The sequence below is a fragment of the Cylas formicarius genome, unplaced genomic scaffold (genome assembly GCF_029955315.1).
Source record: "Cylas formicarius isolate icCylForm1 unplaced genomic scaffold, icCylForm1.1 PGA_scaffold_10__41_contigs__length_53128322, whole genome shotgun sequence".
Taxonomy (NCBI): domain Eukaryota; kingdom Metazoa; phylum Arthropoda; class Insecta; order Coleoptera; family Brentidae; genus Cylas; species Cylas formicarius.
This window is the reverse complement of record NW_026844214.1, coordinates 27,364,234-27,386,384: the sequence shown is the minus strand read 5'-3', so window position 1 is coordinate 27,386,384 and position 22,151 is coordinate 27,364,234. Positions and strand designations below refer to the sequence as shown.

General features: G+C 34.4%; 2 protein-coding genes across 6 annotated transcripts in view; one reads left to right on the top strand and one right to left on the bottom strand.

Annotated features, from left to right (window-relative positions):
- Positions 1 to 14,500, bottom strand: part of LOC132708167 (putative phosphatidate phosphatase) — a 54,067-nt gene extending 39,567 nt beyond the window's left edge. For 2 of the 5 annotated variants that reach the window (XR_009619862.1, XM_060680308.1), the window contains exons 1-2: positions 13,120 to 14,495; positions 12,837 to 12,988 (exon numbers count right to left, since the gene is read on the bottom strand). Coding sequence is in view for 3 of the 5 variants with exons in the window: in XM_060680308.1 (XP_060536291.1) it covers positions 12,837 to 12,988; positions 13,120 to 13,186 (219 nt within the window). In the remaining 2 variants the exon portion in view is untranslated. Of the gene's footprint in view, positions 1 to 12,836; positions 12,989 to 13,119 lie in introns of all 5 variants that reach the window. The other 3 variants (XR_009619861.1, XM_060680307.1, XM_060680306.1) reach the window with 3 other exon arrangements.
- Positions 14,501 to 15,409: 909 nt separating this feature from the next.
- On the top strand, positions 15,410 to 22,135 carry LOC132708166 (UDP-glycosyltransferase UGT5-like). Its single transcript, XM_060680305.1, has 4 exons — positions 15,410 to 17,996; positions 19,337 to 19,559; positions 19,618 to 19,840; positions 21,777 to 22,135. The coding sequence occupies exons 1-4, from the start codon at positions 17,142 to 17,144 to the stop codon at positions 22,033 to 22,035; spliced, it is 1,560 nt and encodes a 519-aa protein (XP_060536288.1). The 5' UTR covers positions 15,410 to 17,141; the 3' UTR covers positions 22,036 to 22,135.
- Positions 22,136 to 22,151: the final 16 nt, after the last annotated feature.

Sequence of the window (22,151 nt, the reverse complement as noted above, 5' to 3'; positions counted from 1 at the left end):
AAAAAATCTGTAAAATGCAAAATATGCAGCTTAAAGCGATTAACGCGCAAAAATATGCATTTCCAGCTGGTTAGACGCGAAAGTACGAAATCGCGAAGGCATGCGGCCTTAATGGTGAATTAATTATAGGATTCCTTTGGCAAATGTTACGTTGCATGTTAAAAGAACGAGTCCAGTGTGATTTGTTATACTCTGGGGACGTTCTTGTTTCTTACGGGCGTTTTAGCAGATCTTGCATTTCTATTTGTTTCGGGTATAAGCACGTATAATCAGCTCGGGGAGTCAGAAAAAGATAATAAGGTATGCGTGCCGAATGAAATTGCGGGGTACATGGAGTTAAAATGCGTTACCGAAGAAGGGCAGATCGTATCACCACTCTTGGTGAATTCGATCTGTGCAATTTTGCGGATGTGTTCTTATATCGATCATCGTTCTGTATATTAAAAAAAATAGTCTTGAAAGAATTGAAAAGCACTACGTTGTAAATAAAAGAGAAAATTTGTCTATTCTGGAGTCGAGTGGATTCGTCACAGTCGAACCCACCATACAGTTCGGGTGCTTTACTGGTGGAAACAATTTGAGCCGATCATTACGAGTATTTATTTATTTTTTGGTGAACATTATAAAGAAATAAATAAAACCGATCAGATTTTCATGAAATTATATATTTTGACATGACAATTGTTTCGACAACACCGTGTCTTTATCAAATGTATTTGATCTTTGTCTTTATCAATACATTTGATAAAGACACGGTGGTGTCGAAACAATTGTCATGTCCAAATATATAATTTCGTGAAAATCTGAACTTTTAGTTCTTATTTATTTTGATAAATGGATTTTCATTAAGTAAAAGCCACCACAGTTCAAATAAAACCGCCTTTTCTTTAAACTTGGCGAAGGTCAGGAAGTAGTTTGTGCAGAAAACAAGCAAAATGTAATTCTTCTCAACTTGATTTATTTAACCATTTTAAATCGTGAAGCTCATAACTTGCGTGATCTCTTACTTTAAGATTAAAAATAAATCGAATACTTGGGTACTTGGGAACCAGTGCTTCACACAGTTTTTTTTAACTTAAAGTTCAGAATGTCTTTACTTTTAAAAATGTTTCGGAGAGTGATATAAACTTTTTGAGAAAATTTGGAGACTTGTGTACAAAATCTAAGTTTATTATCAAAGATTATACATACCACAGCTGGAATTTTAAATACCATTTAGAAACGATAAAAGAGGAGTGTCAATATATGTTAGTGAAAACATACAATTTTGTGAAATAGGAAGAGGTAAAGTCTGTTCATAGATATAAGAAAGTGACTAACTGATACGAATTAAGGAAAGACCCGAGCTGTAAGAATGAAATATGACCGAACAGGTCCGTACTTTGCTTAGAATTTAATTATTTGGGGTTTTGTTAGGAAAGGTACTAAACAATATTTATTTATTTATTTATGTATTTATGTTTAAATCTAAAATAAAATTACAAATTATTTTTATTACCTACTTAAATTAGTTAAAATTATTCACATAATATATCGGTATCACTATCGCTATCATCGCTTTTAATTATTTTATTATTATTTTAATTATTATTTGATCTATATTATTTGCAATATGGATATACGATTGTTCTGCGTTTTCTATATGTTTAACAGAATTTGGCCAACTTTGTGGAGGGATGTTAAAAACTTCGGTTTCTATAAGTTTGAGGACATTGGAGTTAACATGGGGAAGAACATTGTTACGATGAATGGCAGATTTCAGTTGGTGCCAAACATGTTCAATGGGATTAAATATACAGTGGTAAGGTGGAAGCCTTAAAACTGTATGCCCTAGATTTTTTGCAAAATGCACAGACGTATTCCTATTATAGGTACAAGCTTTGTAGAACCTCAATTAATTGCTTTTTGGTATAATCTTCGTGAAAATAAATGTCGTTATTATACATGTAGTTTGGGATTGTTGCTTTTGTGTCACATGAGGAAGGGGTTTTAGTTCAACTGTACACTGTGATAACTTGCATTGTCCATTACAATGACATTACCAGGAGGAATGTTTGGAACTAGTTTGTTTTTAAACCAACTTTGAAATAAATCAGCGGTGGTGTCTTCATGGCAATCCAGAGAAGAATCTTTAATATTTTTCGCAGACAGAGAAAGTCCATTTGGAATCCAACCATCTTTAGAGCCAGCATGCAAAATAGTTATTCTTTAACCTCTTTTTGATGGCGCGTTTGTTTTACACTTATCAGTTGAGTCAACCCAACTCTTTTTCGGGGTATCATAAGTGTCGAACCAGGTTTCATCAAGTAAATAATTGGCCTTGGTTGTTTTCTGTAAATCCTAATTTTTTCTAGATATTCCAGTCGCCATTTCCGAATTCTAAAAGATTCCATTAAAACTTGCCTTTTGTCAGATTTTTTAAAACTAAATCCTATGTGTTGAATACTTCACTTCCATAAGGAAGTTCTGCCACATTTAACACCGGTTTCATCTTTTTCTAGCCTTCTAATTAAGATATCTAATGTAGGCACGCTTTGTTCCTCGTATAACTGGCAAATTTTACGCCGTATGAAATGGGATTATTCACAATTTTCCATACAGTTGATGTTGCAATTTTCGTCAATGTGGCCTTTGCTTCTAAAGATGCTTGCTTGCTGGCACCACGTTCAATGAGAGTCAAATAAACATTGTTTATAACTTCGTTAGTCTCAATAGAATAGTGTTTTCTACATTTGGGCGGGAGTATCTCCAGGAGATACATTACACTCGCACATATTTTGCATAATTCGCACACGATTCGACACACGCTGTCTTATACACGAAATAAGAATGATTACTAATAAACTTAAACTAAGTAGCATATCGAACCAAAGAGTATTAAACACAGGTGGTATAAAATTATTTTCTATTACGGACCAAAATTTTACCTGAATTTAAATTCCGAAACTTTAGGCAATAATCTTCTTGCATTGTATGTTAATGACCACTCTTGGATAATCCCATTCAAAAGCAATTGGTCACTTTCTTATATCTATGAACAGACCATACCTCTACAAACGGTTAATTATAATAAATAATTTTAAAATTCAAATTAATATAACTTAAATTATAATCTTAAGATTTAAAGTAGTAGGCTGTTAGATCACAATCGCTTATCGATCATTATAGAAGAAAACATCAAAATAACAAGGAAATAATGAAACAGATTAAAAAAAAAATGGTGTAATTTGGAATAAACACAAAGGTCAATCATTACACTTATTAAATTCAATCACTAAATGCAGAAAAGCATTACTATTAATCAGGAATTGATTGACATGATTGAAACTATATAAACAATAAGTTAAAAATCCCGCTAACCTGATCGTAGAAAACTCAAAAACGAATTCAATAATATGATAAGAATAGTAAAAAATTGGCATCTTAAATCTTAATAACTTCCTTCAAGATAAAACTAATGAAACACAGATTGGGAGTATTATCAAAGATAATCTCGAAAAAACAACAATATGAAACAGAGCTGACAAATGAAAATGAGATGGGGAAATTATGTTAGATCTAAGAAAAACTCAGCACCAGGCTGTGATGAGATCAAAGTCAGAAGAAAATATGATAACAATTTTAACTAAGCTAATAAATAATGCGATTTCCAAAGGTGTTTTAAAAAGCAAGCAAAATAAGCGTAGTTTTCAAAGCAGGTAGCAAAAATGAAAGGGAATATTACAGACCAATCTCAGTACTGAGAACTTTACCTAAAATCATGGACAAACTTATGAAAATGCGCTTATTACAATACTCTGCAAGCATAATTGAAGTGGACAAATTCCGATATGGTTTCTTTGAAAACAGTAGCATTTTAAGTGCCACTGCGACTCTGGTGAATTAGATGATGGTCAAAAGATCTAGAGAAAGGCTTTTAAGCTTAAGGTTTCGATATTTTATCAAATAAGTTGGAAAACTTAGAAATTACTGGAGCTATGCTTAATTTAATTAAAACTTTTATTAAAGATAGGAATCAATTTGTCAAACTTAAGACACACGTTCATATTTCTCGGGGAGTGCCGAAGGTAAAAAAAAAGGAATAAAATCCATAAAACAAACTTTTGTTGTTTATTAATTACTGCTATTACTATCGGGTATCCAAATGGGTAGAAATACTGTAAAAAGTTAGTTGGTTTATGTTATCGCTTTTTATTAAATTCAAGCATGAGTTCGAAAATAGGCATAATTATTCGTTATTCGTTTGAATGCGTATTTGTAAACGCGATAACAGTATACTGTCGTACATACACGTTTAAACAAATACGGAATGTTTGTTGATATGTCGAACTTTAAATTCCCTGGCGTATTAACGGTATAAATTATCGACTTTTTCGAATCCTGACCGAACCAAAAGCCAATTTGCACCGCGTTAGTACGAAAGCCGCCATTCAGAAAAACAAATATACCGTGGAGCGTTAAAATCAACAAACTGACGGGTATCATTTTAGTGCCTCTTTTTCGGGCCGTCTTTTTGCGTTGCCACCAAGAGAACATTTTTATGGAACGCGGGAAGACGACGATTACAAACATCCAAAGCCATTAACTAATGGGCTTGATTAAGTGGCTACTCGGTCATCAGATATGGAAAATGTCAATAGGCGCTTTTACAGAAACGACGGAGTAAACTTTTTTTGTTCGTTAACGTGGTCTGGTTAAAATAACATTGGAAGAAAATTAGTTTGGCTAGTTGGCTAGAAATTCACTACATGAGAGTCGTTATTTATAATATAGGCGGTATTTAAATATCCGTTTGAACGGACTCACATAAGACTTTAATAAAAAAACCATTATGAACAAAAAACAGTTTCACACACTCGAAGTATGATATTTGTTATTAAGAAGTATATATAGCGTTGTAAAAAAAACAGCACGCAGGATTATAGATTACTATCTTGGGGGGGTGGGGGGTATATGTGTATTTCTTTTCAGTAGGCGAATTAATGTTGCTTGAAATCAAATTAGGAATAATCGCTTCGAGATTCTTCTTGCATAAGATTGCGAAAATGTATTCGAAATGATGGAAATGTTTTTAAGAACTTAATGTAACTTAGTCATTTTTCATCGTTAGCTATTCAATACGAAATTATTAACTAAGGTTACCCCATAAGGTTATTTTATTTTACCAAAAAATAGGCTAATAGCTTAATTAAATGAAAATTAACAAATAACAAATAAATAAAATGGAAATGCTAATCAGTATATTTCTAAAAATCTTTTTCCCAAAGAAAGTGTACCAAACACAACTTTTCCGATTTTATAAGAAAAAAGTCTAAAAGTCAACCTAGAAAAAATTTGTTACAGTTTTTGTTATCTGCACCCATCAAAATTACGCCCTTGAGCAAAATTTGACATTTGTAATATCAGATATGACAAAACTACTAAAACGCTAAAATTTTAAAACTTTTTCCCAACCTGTTTCGGAAATAATAATAAAAAACCATTTGCAGGATATGTGGTTCTATTAAGGGGCCTTTCTCGACATATACAAACTAGGGATCATTTTGGACGTAAAATATGCTGTTATAGTTTGACATTGTGTCTAATTATTTTGCTTTTGAAATTCCTCTTGTTAGTAGTAAGCAATTTGACAAATTATCATGTGTGTGAGATATGCTGCTCTAGAAGAAGCAAGAAGCTCGGGCGTGGTAATATGACTGTAATTATCTCAAAAAGAATATAAGTAAAATTAGACTCATCGAAACTCGAGTATTGCACGAGGGCCAATCAATAAGTCCTTAGAAAAAAGGAGAAAAAACAATTTTTTCGTTGATTTTTTTAAAATTTCCCCTCAACTCTATAAATTTGTCTAAGCGTTTTAATAAAAGTCTTTAATCACGGCTCGAAACTCATTTTTATCCATTTTTATAGATAAATTAAAATGGTTTACTTCAATCAACAACAACAATTAAACGGTGAGATAGATACCACTAAAAATACAGCTGGCAAAATTTATTTCCGAAAGTACAATCGTGGTCTTTTGAATGAGAATTTCTTGTAAAGTGGTTACCGAACAGAAATAGCATATTCAAGCACTGTATTTAAGGGTATTTAAGGTGCGTGCAATCAAATCAAATCAGTTTCAGACAGCGGTCTGGTGGAACGTCAGCAACACAGAGTCAACACCCCACGCAGGAGAAATCCAGAGGATGTGTAAATACACCTATAAGTTACACAGCCTAGGGAAGTGTCTTTGGGAAAAAATTAACAACGACCGTCATCACTGAAATCGTATTAATGGCCCCGCAATTTTTAATATCCGCCCAATCACCAACAAAGTTCAATTCCTAACCTTAACTTTAACGCCAAATCGAACAGTCCGTCTTGGTATAGACACTTCCGAAATTCCGAAAAACAGAGGCGATGATCAATGACCAAATGCAATCGGATCTCCGATGCCATATACATAAATTAATATAAATTTAAACCCAATTCGAAAACAATGGAAATAAATTAGGAAAACAATCTCGCATTGCGGAACTACTAAACGCATAAATAAGGCAGCAATACGTTTTGTAAAGTTCAATACACCCATGTTTATGCGATGCGTCTTGTAAATGTTCCGTACCTTACCCAGGACCACCGATTTAAAAAATCTAAATTGCGATGTGTGACTTCGACTGTGATTCGATCATCGTGCTGTTGATTGTGATGGTGATATGACTCTATGTGAAATACTCTATTTGTGCAATAACGATTCTATTTCGAGTTAACAATAATGTTATGGCTAACTTGAACATTTTAGCTGAGTAACAGAGTTGGAATGTATACGGCTGTTAAATTATTGCGGGAGAGAAAGGCAACAGGTCAGTACAACCTCCGAAGAGAAGTAGAGGCAGTAGTTCGAGTCAACCGTGTTTTCTAGAATGTTAACAGCTTTCCACATTCTTTCTTCTATTTCAATCACATGTTCGAGCCAATTACTGTATTTTTCACAATCCAGTGATATTTCGTACAAAGCAGTTTATGCCAATTTACTATTTCCAGTAGCACCTTTTCAGCATATTTTTCTGAAACGGCTTCTATTATTGCTATTTAAAAGAAGACGTGGGTATTTTTTGAAATTTCCTTCAGTGGTAGCTAGGATCATAATTGTCACACAATAAGATAGAAGTGGAAAACATCATTCTTATCATCATGCTTCAGTCCATTATGATTGAAATGCTAGTAAGTCATTATTAACCTTTTCTCGATGGTGTTTTCATTCTAGTGCACCATCGTTCCATGAAACCTTGCCTCACGTTTTTTAAATTTTTACCTGCCACATTTTACTAACACTATATCCTTCATTTACCCAGGTTTCGTTCAGATAATAGATATCCCTGTTTTCCCGTCGAATTGCTATCACCTATCGTTGTCGCCATTAGATAATTTCGTCTTTATAAAAAGTTATTTTCTGTTTTGAGTTTTTTCGTAACGAAAATACATTTCTTTCAAAGGTTTCTACAATTTCTTATTACCAGCCGTTTTCAAGAACGAAGGTTGACAATAACTGCCGGAAAATAACTATAATTCTTATTTTAAAGGCTAACACTAACTGATAATCGTCATAGGTACAATACTAACCCTATGAAATCCGGGTAAGACAACTAAGTTTTACAGTTCAATAATGATTGGCAATACTTTCATATTCTCGTCTATATGAAGAAAGAAAAAAATCAACTCAAATGGAGAACGCGTCAAGCAAATAAAAGCTAATTTAACAAATTCCTAAAGAAGAAACGATTTCAAAATTAGAATGACAAATCATAAACAAATCAAAACGTTAAAGCAACAATGAACTCTCGTACATGAATAAATCTGGCACATAGTTGGCAAACCTGTTATATTATGACTCTGCTGCCAACACAACAAGCGGAAATGCAAATTTTTTCGAACCATAATTAAACTTAATGCGTTTAATGATCTACAATTCGAAACCTAATTTTGCTTTCACTTTCTTTTGTCGTCACATTACAAGTATATAGCTAAGCAAGAGAGTATAGCGCTTTTACGAATAAATTGTTTTCACCTAATAACTGCAATAAAAAAGGATGCAACCTGCATATCATAACATACAAGTAACATTTTAAAACTCGTTTTGCTCAACTTTTGCATTTCATTAAATTAATAATTATAAACATTTTATGTTTTTTGAGCATAATCTTTATAACTATAAATTTATCGTATTGCAAAAGTTGAACAAAGCAAGTTTTAAAATATTAAATGATGTAAAAAAATATTGCGAAGTGGAGACATTAGCATTAGTTAGAGAAGCCCTTGCTACCGAAATAAGATCAGGTTATATACAAGAGTTGAGTCCGGAAAATTTGGCGAAACGATTAAAGCAATCATTGAATAAAGCAAAGAACACATATCCATAACAACAAAAAGCGAACATAAAAGGGCAAGAATAAAAAACCAAGTAGCCAACAAGACATAAGAACAACAATTCGGCACGCACAGGAGGAATGGACAAACACGAAATTCCATGAAATTGGAGAACTGGAGAGAAAACATGACATATTTAATATGCAGATAATAACAGATTTTCGGAATATCCAAGGAGAAAACTGAGGGTAATATCACTACAGGGTCATAATGGATATTCAAGAAAAACTTGAAACCTGGTCTGAGTATGTTGCAGAACTATTTGAGGATATAGAATCAGCCGTAAAACCACAATACCTGGAAGCAGAAGGACGAGAGATTATGCCAAAACCCCTGGACCAGATATTTCTGTCGAGTTGGTTGAAATATTGGCCAAATGGTAGAAATATAGGCACTAAAGGATCTGTTCAACAAAATATGTAACCGGAGAAACATTCCAGGAAACTGTACAAGTGTGAGGAAAATATGAATGATAACTAGTTCGGCTTTGATAATGGTTGTTGAACCCTTTTTGCCCACGCATTATTCCAGCATTGCAGGGACGTCAACTATATTGGATACGGGTGTTTCTTGAAATACACGAAGATATTCGACAGATGCCAAGATAAAAAAAACCTCTAAAAGAAGCTGGAGTTGACTAAAAAGATATAAAGATGATTAGGAACTTACATATAACTCTATAAGTATCAGATCACATCAAGATTTGCCGTGAAGTAAAATGAGCCTGTCTACTGTTACCTCTTCTGTTCAATTTATTATTATTATTGTACTTATAGACGACAATTTAAATGGCGTACAACAACTCATACACCAAGTCAGTGAAGCCAGTCTAGAATTTGGCGATGAATTTAACCCAAAAAAAAAAAAACAAATTCATGTTGACTAGTAAATCGCCTCCTCAAACTCCACCAGAAATACTACAAATAAATGGACAAAACATCGAAAAGACTCAAAAATGTATTTACCTTGGTTGTACATTATACTTCGAAATTGGCCAAGCAAGGAATGTTTTCTTTAAATCGGAATCAATTTTGTGCAGCAGAGGTCTTAGTCTTAAAAGAAAGAAGATAATGGGGAATCTCACAAGATACCGTCTACTACCAAATATCATTCAGGGAAAGATTAACAGAAACACAGGACCACGATACAAATTATTACATTTTAGGTTTTCCGCAGGTCAAAATAAAAGGCACGAATGATAAGTTGAAACATCGACGGCAGAAATAACTTTTATTTATCTTTAACAAAATGATAAATCTGACTCATGTGCACACCTATCTATTTGCAATTACGCACATGAAGTAGATTAAGAAACTACCTTGGAAAAGGCAATTTGTCTGTCTAAGAAAATACGCCTCGTTGACATTTATTAAAATCCAATACCGCCAATCTTTAATTTATTAATAGAGATTACTAAATATTACCCGTTTTGTTCGCGTTCGTTCCTTGACTCATGTCCTGCATGGCACGAAGTACCCGCTTATTTATTAAGCTTATTTCAGAGCTTAATATCGCTAAAACTTTGATCTTTGCCAACCCACTTTGTCACTTATATCTAAAAACAACGATAATTGCTAAATGAAATTTCCTGAAATTAAGTTCAGTAGGTAAAATTTCATTACGATCGCGAATTTTACATTAACCAAGTTTACGCCGAAGTTATAAACTACAATTCAATAAGCTGGGAATGTTATCTAACGAAAGCAAGGTTATTAAATGAAAACTTTCGTCTAGTTTCGGTTGGTTCTTTTTGGACCTAGTTCGAGCGAGCCGGAAAGATAAATATAGTACAACATACAGGGTGGTCCGTAATGAATGCGCCAAAAAGAAGTTTTCATATCTATATCTCAAAAAAACAGCTTAAGGTATAGAGTAAAATTTTTAAACATTTACCCAAATAAAATTGTTGCACCCCATATATAGGTCCAAATCAAATAACAGTTTGTGACTGCAACTTTTCATGAAGGTGAGTCTATTAAAATACCAGTATTTCAAAAACGGTGTGTTACTTAAAAATCATCATCATCATTATCAATCGGCCCTTTGCACTGCTGGATGTATGCCTCCCCCATTATTTTCCTATCCAGGAGTTATAAGTGCTGAGCATCCCATTGTCATTCGTTCTTTTGATGTCGTCGGTCCACTTTTCCCTTCGTTGCTCTCAGTAAGTCATAAACTGGCAGTACACACTGATTAAAAACGTCCCGTTTCATTGATATTGGCCGTTTTGATTAAAATACATCTTTAAATATTTTTTATAAGCAGCGCAGGAAAGTGCTATCTTCTTTTCAGTTCGCAGGTTTGGTTGTCCCTAGTCATTCGTATTTCATATATTTGGATTTGGAGAAGTTGATGTTAAAACCCATCCCAGAACACAATTGCTACAGCCTTCTTAAAATCGTATTCGATAGAATTCTCAAATCCAGAACAGAATCCTGCCTGCTCCATCGGTTGGTAGAAATGTAGGTTGTTTTCGAGTCTTATTCTAGTGAACAATTTGCATATATGGCTGAGTAGGCTTTTCGGTAGGTAATTTTCCAGTTCGGCTGTTTCCTTTTTTGTGAAGTAATATTACCAAGCTATTTTACCATTTTTCCGGGCTAGCACATATTAAAAATAGTGTTAACTTTCTTACTCTTTTACTCTTTTACTTAAAAATCAACACTATATCAAAATCTACGAAAAAAAGGAAAGGAAGGGTACATTACATGGGAACGTAATTGTATTCCTCATCTTCAAAAACCCTCGAATCCAAGTTTTCATGTCGATATTTCCATAGAGAAATAATAATAATAAAGGTTTCAATTATGTAAGTTATGAAAAAAAAACGAGTTTAGTTTATATATGAAATTTTTTGAGTCTCAGAAGAAAACTTGCCACGCCATTGGACTAACCAGACCAGTTATCACCTTTTAAATAAATTTCCGCACAACCGAACTGCAAATGGAGTCTAAAAATCAAACATTTTCAAAATCACCATGTTACTAAAGATCAAGATAGCTCTGACATTTGTGGTTGTGTCATCTTTCATTTCATAAAAAAGTTAAACCATCAAAAATGGGACACGTTGTTCTCATGAGTAATGTGGTGAATAAAGACTATTTTTATTACATTTGTCACAAAAAGTATTTTGTAAACTTAAAAAAGTTTTGAACAAAAGATATTTTTAGCAGAACATCTTTTGATACGTTTTCGATCTCCTTTAAGTGTAAAAAAAGCAGTAAATAACGAATAATACGTAATTCTTACTTTAAAAATTGTAAAAGTTCTTGTGTCGAGTAGGTTTGCTTAGTATTCCATTAAAAAAGTGCAGAGTATTCTGACCAACAATGAATAACTCAATTCCAGCAGTCCTAATCGTGACCTCAATTGGAGATGAGAATCGATCAGTCTACCGTTTCTAGACTGTTAAGAAGATTTAGATAAACAGGAAGTTACAACAGAATACCAGTTGTAAGACGTCCCAGGTGCACCAACTCTCATTTTGCGTACACCTCATGTTAAAGCCAGGTATCTCCAGAGTCAGTAATGTGCGGATCAATTCGGTAAGGGTTAGGGTTACGGCTTGGAATAAGAACCTTGTTAACTAGGGCACATCGTGTGGCACGTTTAAGATTTGCAAGGAAACATGTTATTTTCGATATTGATGACTGGGCTCATATTCTTTTTACGGATGAGTCAAGGCATTCACTTTTAGAATATGATAGACGGATTCCAGTTTACAGACGCGCAACGATTTATTCAGTGTAACATAAAGCCACACAAAGCAAGTGGTGTTTCGTAGGGGGATCTTTAACAGCTGATCGATATATAGAGAGGTTCTTGAGAAAAATGTAGTGCTGTTTGTTCCAATTCATTTCGTCGTCATGGAGGATAACGGTTCTAATTTTAGACTAGACCTAAACCAAATCGAACATGTTTGGGATTACCTAGAAAGGCGTATAAGCATTCGTAACATTGCTCCACACAACCTTAATGAGCTGAAAAATTCTTTGAAAGAAGAATGGGAAAATTTAAACTTAAGAGTATATACGAGCTTTGATTAGAAGCCTTCCACGGAACATGGGAGATGTCATTAGAGTCACAGGTGAAATTTGTTATTTTGTTACATTAAATTTGTAATTTTTTTCGAATAAATTTTATTTGCATTATTTTTGCCAATATATTTTGATATTTCTTTTTAATGAAATCAACCATTATTAAACACACAGTTTAATCCCGTCCCACTTTTAAACACGATTAAATATTAAAAGGAAAAATTTTGGGTATATTGCATTTATGCGATACTTTTTGAGACAATGCAAACGCAGACAATTACTTCACAATAGATTGCCGGTCTAAACGTAAATAAAAACCATCGCATCCACCATTATCGTATAAATGCCAGTTTTCGCTTCGGTTTTGAATAATTTATTGTCGCCACTCACCACGAGACAGTTCAGCCCAATTCCGGTGATGTAAAGGCTCCAACTGGGCACGGTCGATTCGTGATAGGGATGCCGCAAACTCTCATCGTCACAGAAAAACCCCCGGTGAAATGCGCTACCCCAAAGATACAGGAACAGTATCGGCCACCCCACTGAAATCGATAAACGTAATAAGTTGCCGGGAAAGAAGATTTTGCGTCAAATCTTTCGAAACACGCTCAGGAAACCTTGCAATCGAAAGTAAATACACGGTAAATTAGGACTGACCTAGTTAAACACTTACCGCAGTTCAATAGGACGATGTCGACGACCACTTTGCCGAGCGGTATTTGGATTACTTCGCTTGCCATTTGTGTTAAACGTTCATTATTTGATCAAGCGACGGACGCACCTGTCAGCGATCAGCTGGGAAATTACGTAGTCGTCGCGTTTCCCCGATGATTTCAATCGCGACGACACACCGTATCACCACGCAAGCGTTTGTCGGACTAAAGCGGCGCACTGTTTTGATCCGCGCGTAGCGTTTAAGCGGTATCGCCTGACTGTATTTATTTTTCACCTGAGTCACCAACTCTCCCTACCGCATTTTTAATCGGTGCGAGTCAAGCGCAAAGGGGGATGCGTGAGTAAGAGGGATTTTAGTCATAAACATAGATATGCAATTAAGGTAGAGAACATCGTTTCCATTTTAATGTGATGAAAATGACAAAGAAAAAAAAAACCCATAGAGAAGTGACAAAACTTTTTTATATATATTTTTTTAAATAAATAATCAATCATAAACAGTTGATGTTGTGATTTGTGTGTGTGATTTGTGATTTAGTTTTTCTGATGCACTTATATCATCCTGAATATCCTGATGTAAATTTGGAGCTGCACTTTCTTCATTTCGTTCTATCATGACACCCTTTAACCATCTTGCTACCCGAAATTGTAAAGAATAAACATGCTCGGGTAATTTAAAATACCTGATGCAAATTTTGCTGAGTCCTCCGTTGCAATGCTTAATTTTTATTCCGTTGCTGGAATATTGCATATTGTTATTAATTTGCAGTCCATTTAACAGTCCTCTATTTGAAAATGGTGTTAATATGACACTTTCAAGTGCCAGGTTATTCAACAAATATGTCATTCTTTCATAATTCATATTCATTCATTCAGTTCATAATTTTAAGTAGAGCACTAATATTCACATGAAATCTATCAGTTTCAAAAACTGGCACAAAAATATATGCTGCTTGTTTGTAGTATTTACTGACTGAATAGCCGCTTTTCGGCTCACTCTAAAATGGTCCGTAAGTTCCATGCTAACAATCTGAGACTTTGTGTTAAATCAGTGCACCCTTTTGGTTTGAAACCAATCAGCAATGTCTTTACATGTACATAGACATGTAAAAAATTGCCCACGAAACTAAATTCTAACCTATAAAAAACAAAAGTCTCCAGATACTTAATCATACTATCAAGAACATTAAATACAATACATTCTTAAAATAGATGTTGACAAAATCACCACAAGATAGTAAGTGGTTTTTGAAGGAATTCATTATGAAATCGTATAACAATCTAAATGTAAAAGCTTCTTTTTATTCTTCAAGTATAACGATCTAAAGATTAGATTAGAAACTACGCTGTGAAAGCTATTCCAGATGGATATTTTTAATAATTGTGTTATGTTTATAATAGTGACTGCTGTGGAAAATTTATTCACAAAAAAATATTATTTACGTGTAGATTTTATTCAAATAACTCATATTACAGTCAAGTCTTTTAAATCTAAGCTTGCCGAGTTACAAGAAAATGCCATCAAAATGTTGGGAATCGACGAAAACGTTTCCTTCGTATATCCCCTACGCACGCAGTGGCGTAACAATGACTGTGAAGGTTGCGCTAATTGTATAGAGAAAAGAAATGTTATGAGTTGTAGTGCATAATTTAAATATTTTATACGTGACCTGTAATGTTCCATACTAATAATTTCATTATTTAAATTAATTAATGTTTGTGGATTACCGCTAAGTATAAACTTCGAAATAAGATCGATGCCACTGGCTCAAAGGAAGCAAATTACGGGCTTGAAATGGACGCCTCGAATTTCGGTTAATAAAAAACCAGCCCTGCTACCTATAAACTGCCCGAAATATGTTCGTAATGCCTGAATAACTTGTTTGAAAGAGCCTGACGTCGATGGACATTTTTTGTTAGCCCTGTGCTTAATCATTATTTTAAATCAACTTTGGAACCAATCGCGCTGCAGCTTGCTAATTTCTTGGATTACAATAAATTGTACTCCTATGAATACATAATTAAATATTAATGTTAGTGCTAATTAAATAAATTAATTACTACGTATTTCTATTAGGTAGTCTCTATTTACAGAGAATAATTTAATTGTAACATATTTAATTAGGGCTTAGCAATGCATTAGTAATTAATTAACATTTAATAGTTCATTCAACTCATGGTATTAAGATGTTATGTTTGACTGTTTATTTTGTCTTGGGGACAGTGTTTATTCAATTCAAAATAATTAGTTAAAATTTGTAAGCTCAAATCTACAGAAAAATAAATAAGAAAATAAAGAAAAAATTGGATCCCCTGGAAAAAATCCTTTGCTTGTATCAAGAAAATTGGACCTTGGCAGCATCTTGTACCTAGGATAATAAAAATAGTTTCAAATTCCAAAAAATGGATCATATACATTATTACATAAAAACAAATATTTAAAGGGAAAGTAAAAGAGAATATATAGAATTTCGGATCTGCACTAAATACTTCAAAGTTAAACACTTGGCATATCACTAAAGTGGATGGAAGACACACTAAGAGGCGGCTGCAAAAACAAGACAATCCATGAGAGGTAGAGATTCTGGAGGTCTGCCTAAAGATGTTAAATGTATTTGGGGGGTTTCTAGTTTCTCAATAATTAAATAAAAGATAGAAAAAACTACAATATTCTTCAAATATAACAGCCCCAGTTCCCGACAAATGGACAATGGTGTAGAGACATGAACAATAATGTCTACGTGTATTTTGTGGACTATTCTAAGGCTCTTGACAGCGTGATGCATAAACACCTAGTAGAAATATTTCAAAATGACTGCAATGACATCAGAATTATAGCATAACTTTACTGCAATCAGTAAAAAAATTGGTAGTTTGTGCAGTGAGAGCATTGAAATCCAAAATTATATTATTCGGAGAAAATTATGAAACAAACATAAATAAAAGTCGAAAAGGCACTAAAGTGAATGGAGACAGTATCATGCATAAATATTAGGATGGAAAAAAACATAGCAACATGCAACAACATGAAAGTTGAATTTAAACACACTCCTACTATAAATCAGACTAACCAACTAATATTTCCCATATGGAATGGACGCATGAACAGTGACAGAAACACTATCGAGAAAGCTGAAGGGATAGAAAAAAGAGAAAGAAGTAACATTCATCATGGGACACGATAAATTCCATTTCTTGCTGCTAATAGTCCAAGGAAAGATAGACAGCAGACGAGGACCAGGAAGGTCAAGGCATTAGTGGTTCCTCAACTTACGCAAGTTTTCCGTGATAATAGCCAACGTTCGTTAGGAAGATATTAATTTATTTAAAGACATTTCCACAGCCTATTAATACTATTTAGAAATCTGGATTCCTCCTGCATTGTTTGTTGTAATCCATACGTGGATTCCAAAAGCTTTACATTTCTGCATTCCAAACTGAGATCCAGAAATATATTTGTATAGTTAAGTTGGTATCAACAAACTATCAACTAGCTAAATGAGCCTTAAAAGTTACCGAATATAACCATGAAACCGTACATCAAATCTTATTCGATCAAACTAAAACTGCATGTAATGAATTATTCCACCAAACAAAAATCCGAGAATACATAGATATCCCTAAACAACCAAATAATTCTACCCAGTACTCAGGTCTTTTACCTTTTACCAACGTGAAAATCGGTCATCCGAGAAAATGTTTATATCCCTCCTTTAGCTCCCAGTCCCCCAAACAGTATATAAGGAGGTACAAAGTAGACTGCAAAATAATTTTAATTAAGCTCTGAAGAAGCCAACTGGAGGATTGGCTGAACATTGGCAAGTTTGATTTATCAATTCGCGAAACGTGATATAGTTCGATCCAGAAATAGCAAATAGGCAAATAGTATTGTAAATAGATTATCAAACCGTTTTTAGATACTCATATTGATAACCAATCTGAGTACTTCAGTTTTATCGTGCTCAAAATAATCGCGCGTTTCATAGTCGGCAGTGCTAGTTAACGATACAATCCAATACGATGCCGGTTAGAATTTGGCGCGTCGCGTTGTTCGTTTGTGCTGCCGTTCAATTGGCACATGCATCTAGAATTTTGTTCGCCACGGGCACCCCAGCACCAGCACATCAAAAAGTATTCCAACCCGTTTGGAAAGAGTTGTCACTCAGAGGTCACCAGGTACACGTACTGACCCCTAACCCGTTGAAAAACGCCGCGTTAATTAATTTAACCGAGTACGATTTAAGTGACATCTACAAGGAAGTAGAAAAAGCTTACAGAACCGAACTAAAGGACAGAGTGGTCGATCACACTAAACCAAACACTTTGAGGTTATTTACGAAAGAGCACTTTAACAGTTTACTGTGGTCGAAATTATTTGATGGAGTCCTCGGCCATAGGGAGACCCAAAGACTACTCAAAGAAAATTTGCAATTTGACGTCGCAATTATCGAATGGTTGTTTCCTACGATGGCGGGATTGGGAGCCCATTATGGATGTCCCACGATCGGAATAATGTCCTTTGGTGGGCAGGTCACCACTTTGGACACGTTAGGGAATCCGTCGCATCCGATTCTGGCACCCGACGTGAATTTGCCGTTTAAGAGGGATCTCATGTTTAAAGAGAGGCTCGTATCCTTTCTTCACGCCATATTTGTCAGGATGTATTATCACTGGGCGATATTGCCTAGAGAAGACGCGATTGTCAAGAAACATTTAGGCGAAGACATGCCGTATTTAGGGGACATCGAAAGGAACGTCAGTTTGCTTTTGCTTAACACGAACTTAGTATTCCACAGACAGATGCCGCTACTACCGAACGTGGTGCAAACCGGAGGCATCAGTTTTCCGAAACACTCCCCGCGAGCGATGAGTCCCGTAGGTAAAATTCTTTTGGGAACTTTTGGAATCTTTTATTGTTTTCGTGGAGGGATCCCGAATCTATTCGGAACTCAAACCGAATAAGGATTTGATCCCGATTGTATAATCAATGCGCCAAAGATAAGAATGTTAAACTTGGAAATCTCATTTGTGTTCTTTGAGACTTATTTACATGCCATTTAGAAACTTGAAAATTTTTCAGGGCCTGCTGAGATATTTGAGAAAACGGGAATTTGACAATATCAATTAGTTTTTTGATGTCTTTTCCAATTAAGTTAGAAAATAATAAAATCTATATTTTTAAGTTCCTGTTTTATGTCTCAGCAGGCCAAGAAAATTTTACAAGTTTCTAAACGGCATGTAAATAAACAACTTTTTCCTAATTTAACCTAAGCTGTATCTCCATTAGTTCCCATGCTTAGGATTCTTATATTGGGCACACTGTATGTCAATTAATAAAAAGTGTCTTGGGCAGCTCCTCACAAATGAGATTTTTTTTTAAATGTGCCTCTTGGCAATTTGCAAAAGAATATTTGCATGTTAGACACCCTGTACGTATGCCTCAAAAAGTACCCGGTTTAAAATTAAAAAAAAAAACATTGACTATATCTCCTAAACTAACAGTGGTAAAAACATTAAAAGCGGTACTAAAGAGAATTAATAATAGTGCTATATAAGTGCTCTAATTTCTATGATAAACTTATCAATAATGTCACCGGCTCTTTGCATAAAAGTAATTGTCCTTTTAGAGAACTCTGACACAGTGTTTCTGATCATATGAGTAATTCGCCGGATAAACTCCCTTATAATTTCTGCTAAGTGACCAATCAATATCATTAAATGATCTAGACCAAAATAAAGCAAAAAGATTTTTACAAAAGAGATTCGATTTTACTTTTTTTAAATTACGTGTATTTCAGCTATCTCTAGTTCGTGAATATTTCGGAAAAAATTTTTGAATACACCATCCGAAAGAATGTTCAGTTTTCCATAGAGAAGGCCCTCTAACTCTGTCTGTTTATGACTTATTTAAAAGATCAAAATATACGGGAAGCAATAAAAAATCAACATTTAACAACAACAATTATGGTAATAGTAATAAAAAACTTCTAATCAAATGTTGGAATTGTCCATCATCTACTTCAATACATTTAACAATACATTCTTTGAAATGCCTTTGAATGGTGAACAAAGCTTCTTCAGTACCAATGAAATAATCAGAACTTACATCACATCAAATGTTACGGCTAAAATAATCGATTGTAATCAAGAAATCAATGAATATTTCGGAAATGAACGATAGTGCTTTATCGCTCCATCGCAATCCATTTTTTTAGGAATTGTCAGCGTTTCTCGATAACTCCAAGAATGGAGTGATATACTGCAGTTTCGGTACATCCGTCAGAACTTTTCTGCTGCCTTCGAACATGCTCGACGCTATGAAGAGCGTATTTTCCTCGTTACCCTACGGCGTTGTCCTCAAGTGGGAGAACGGCTCGATGTACGAAAAACCCGAGAACGTATTCATCGCCGATTGGATTCCTCAGACGGCGGTTTTAGGTGAAGAATTTTTATAGTGAAGTGAAGAATGATGATAACGATAAGGTTTCAATCCTAGAACATCCGAATACGAAGCTTTTTATTACCCAAGGCGGTTTGCAGTCGATCGAGGAAGCCATTGCTGCTCACGTACCAATACTCGGCGTACCCTTTCATTCAGACCAAATGGCTAATGTGGACGCTTGCGATAGATACGGAATGGGCGAATTACTGGAAATGGAACGCTTCACCTTCGAGTCGCTCAGAAAATTGATTGTGCGAATACTGAACGATCACCAAAGGTTTGTTATTAACTGCATCCATAAACATCTCAGTTGCTGTTAGAAGTGCTCGGTTTTCGTTTTCAAAATTGAAATGATGAAAACGGAATTTTATCACTTTTTTTATGCCATTTCTGAAAATTTTTAATAGTTCTTCTTATTCTTCAAATGGCATCTGCGCGACGGAGGTTGACGAACATCATGGCTATTCAGATTTTGGAAGCGGCTGCTCTACACAGTGCACTCGATGTACCCGTATTACTCTCTCAGATTACGCTCCCATGACATTATCCTTTTTACTATCTTTCTCTTTCTCAGGAAGTTTCCCTACATAATAAGGTACTGTAGTTTTCTGTTCTTGTTTCTACGATAAACTTGCAAAGAAACTTCCAAACTGCAAATGAGATGCTTTTCGAGATCAGCCACAATTCTCAAAAAAGATAAACCCCCAAACCAAATATTTGAAAATCCGAATTTTTTGCAATAAAATCGTTAAAATCCATCCAAGAGATAGTTATCCTAAAAGAGACAAGGGAAATGCCGCTGTTATCCGCCGCTGTTGTACCCGACTATCAAGACATAATTTAAGACATTATATCAGACAGCTGTTATCTCCAACTCAATCAAGATCCGACTTGTTCGGTAGAACGTAAAATTAAATCTGTCATTAAAGCTTTATCTCTTCCGCAATCCATAAAAACGGCTGTTACTCCTTAAGACTAATTCTTCGACTGGATGGTCTTCACAAAATTCACAAAACAAATCTACCTCCTCAGCTAATCGTTAGTACCATCGGTTTACCAACGTACTTTTAGCAAAATTTCTAGCCTTAATTTTCAAACCTTTCGCAGGAAAAAGTTACAGTTTTGTGCTTATTTCTTTTCATTTTATTCATCTTATTCAATGTTGCTTGAAAGTTCTGCCACCCTATCTCCATCAGAGCTGAATGCTTTTTATACTATGATCCACGACAAATCCGATAAATAACCAAATGTCACTTTGAAACCGTTGCACGAGGGATCCAGAAGAAACATTTTAAAATTTTAAACTCTCTGCAGACATTCTCATTTTATTCGAAAAATTTCTATTTTTAACATAGTTCAGATATACCGGACAGATTTACCAACAAATATCGGGAACAGTTATAAGTTTTCCGCATTGCCCAGTCATCGCTAATATTTTTATTGAACATTTTGAAAAACTGGTCATTGATAAGTTCCATCTAAAACCGGAAGCTTAATGCATTAGCGTCTCACAGTGCAAAAATAGTCCATGGTCAACTCCTTAATTTTTATAGAAATATTTCTGTCTCTCAAAATCTCTTAACCAGAAATTAACACATCTCACTTCAATTCTTTTCTCAAATAATTTCCGTTATCAATTTATCAGACGGTCAATTAAAAAATACACCTCACCAAAACCACTTACACAAAGTGACTCCGTAAATGACCCTCCGTTTGGATATGTTTCAAATTCTGAAATAAACAAAACAAGATTCTCTACTTGTCCTAAAATCTCCCAACTCTACATTCTATGATCTTAATTTCTTTGTTTATTCTTCTTATAACATCATTGTTTCTATAGTTTTTGTCGCTATATCTTTAGAAGTCTTCTATATATCCATAACTCGAATGAATCTAATTTCAAGATAGTTGCGGCATTTAAGATTCATGCCTCCATTCCGTAAAGCAACGTTGGTAAGATATATCACTTCGCTAGTTTTTCTCTTAGGTTTAACTTTAAATCCCATTAGATTTCGAAAATTTGATGAAGAGTTTGTTGTGTTTTCTTCTGACATCTAAAAAAAACGAACAAAGAGTTTTTAAATAACCAGTTATCAAATCGTTTCTACAAACGTTGACTGATGTCTTTTCGATTTAAAACAGTATGTGAAATTGTCCTATACTCTTAAAACGATTTTGTACAGTAATACGTACGATATGGTTGTATCTTTAAGCTACGTTACGAATGCGAAAAAACTGGACGAATTGATGAGCGACCGGCCAGCCGACGGTCTGGAAAAAGCAATATGGTGGATAGAGTACGTGATTCGGCATAAGGGCGCCAAACATATGAGAAATTCGACTGTGGATATGTCCCTGTGGCAATACTTCATGTTAGATATTATAGGAACCATTGTTCTTGCGATCGTCTTGTTAATTGGGGTTTTCAGATTCATTTGGAGATCTTGCAAACAAAAACGTAAATCCTATTAAATTTACATTGTTACACCTTATAAAAAATGTTAATTATAAATAAATCAGTTGATCAAATGGATCTCGTTATACGAAAGCGTATTTTTCTTTTTTTAAATTGCTTCGAATGAACAACA

Excerpts from the sequence above, each read along its gene's own strand:
- LOC132708166 (XM_060680305.1), top strand. The coding sequence starts at position 17,142 with ATGCCGGTTAGAATTTGGCGCGTCGCGTTGTTCGTTTGTGCTGCCGTT. Across the intron at positions 17,997-19,336 it reads CCCCGCGAGCGATGAGTCCC|GAATTGTCAGCGTTTCTCGA; the intron begins GTAGGTAAAATT and ends CCATTTTTTTAG. Across the intron at positions 19,560-19,617 it reads TCCTCAGACGGCGGTTTTAG|AACATCCGAATACGAAGCTT; the intron begins GTGAAGAATTTT and ends TTTCAATCCTAG.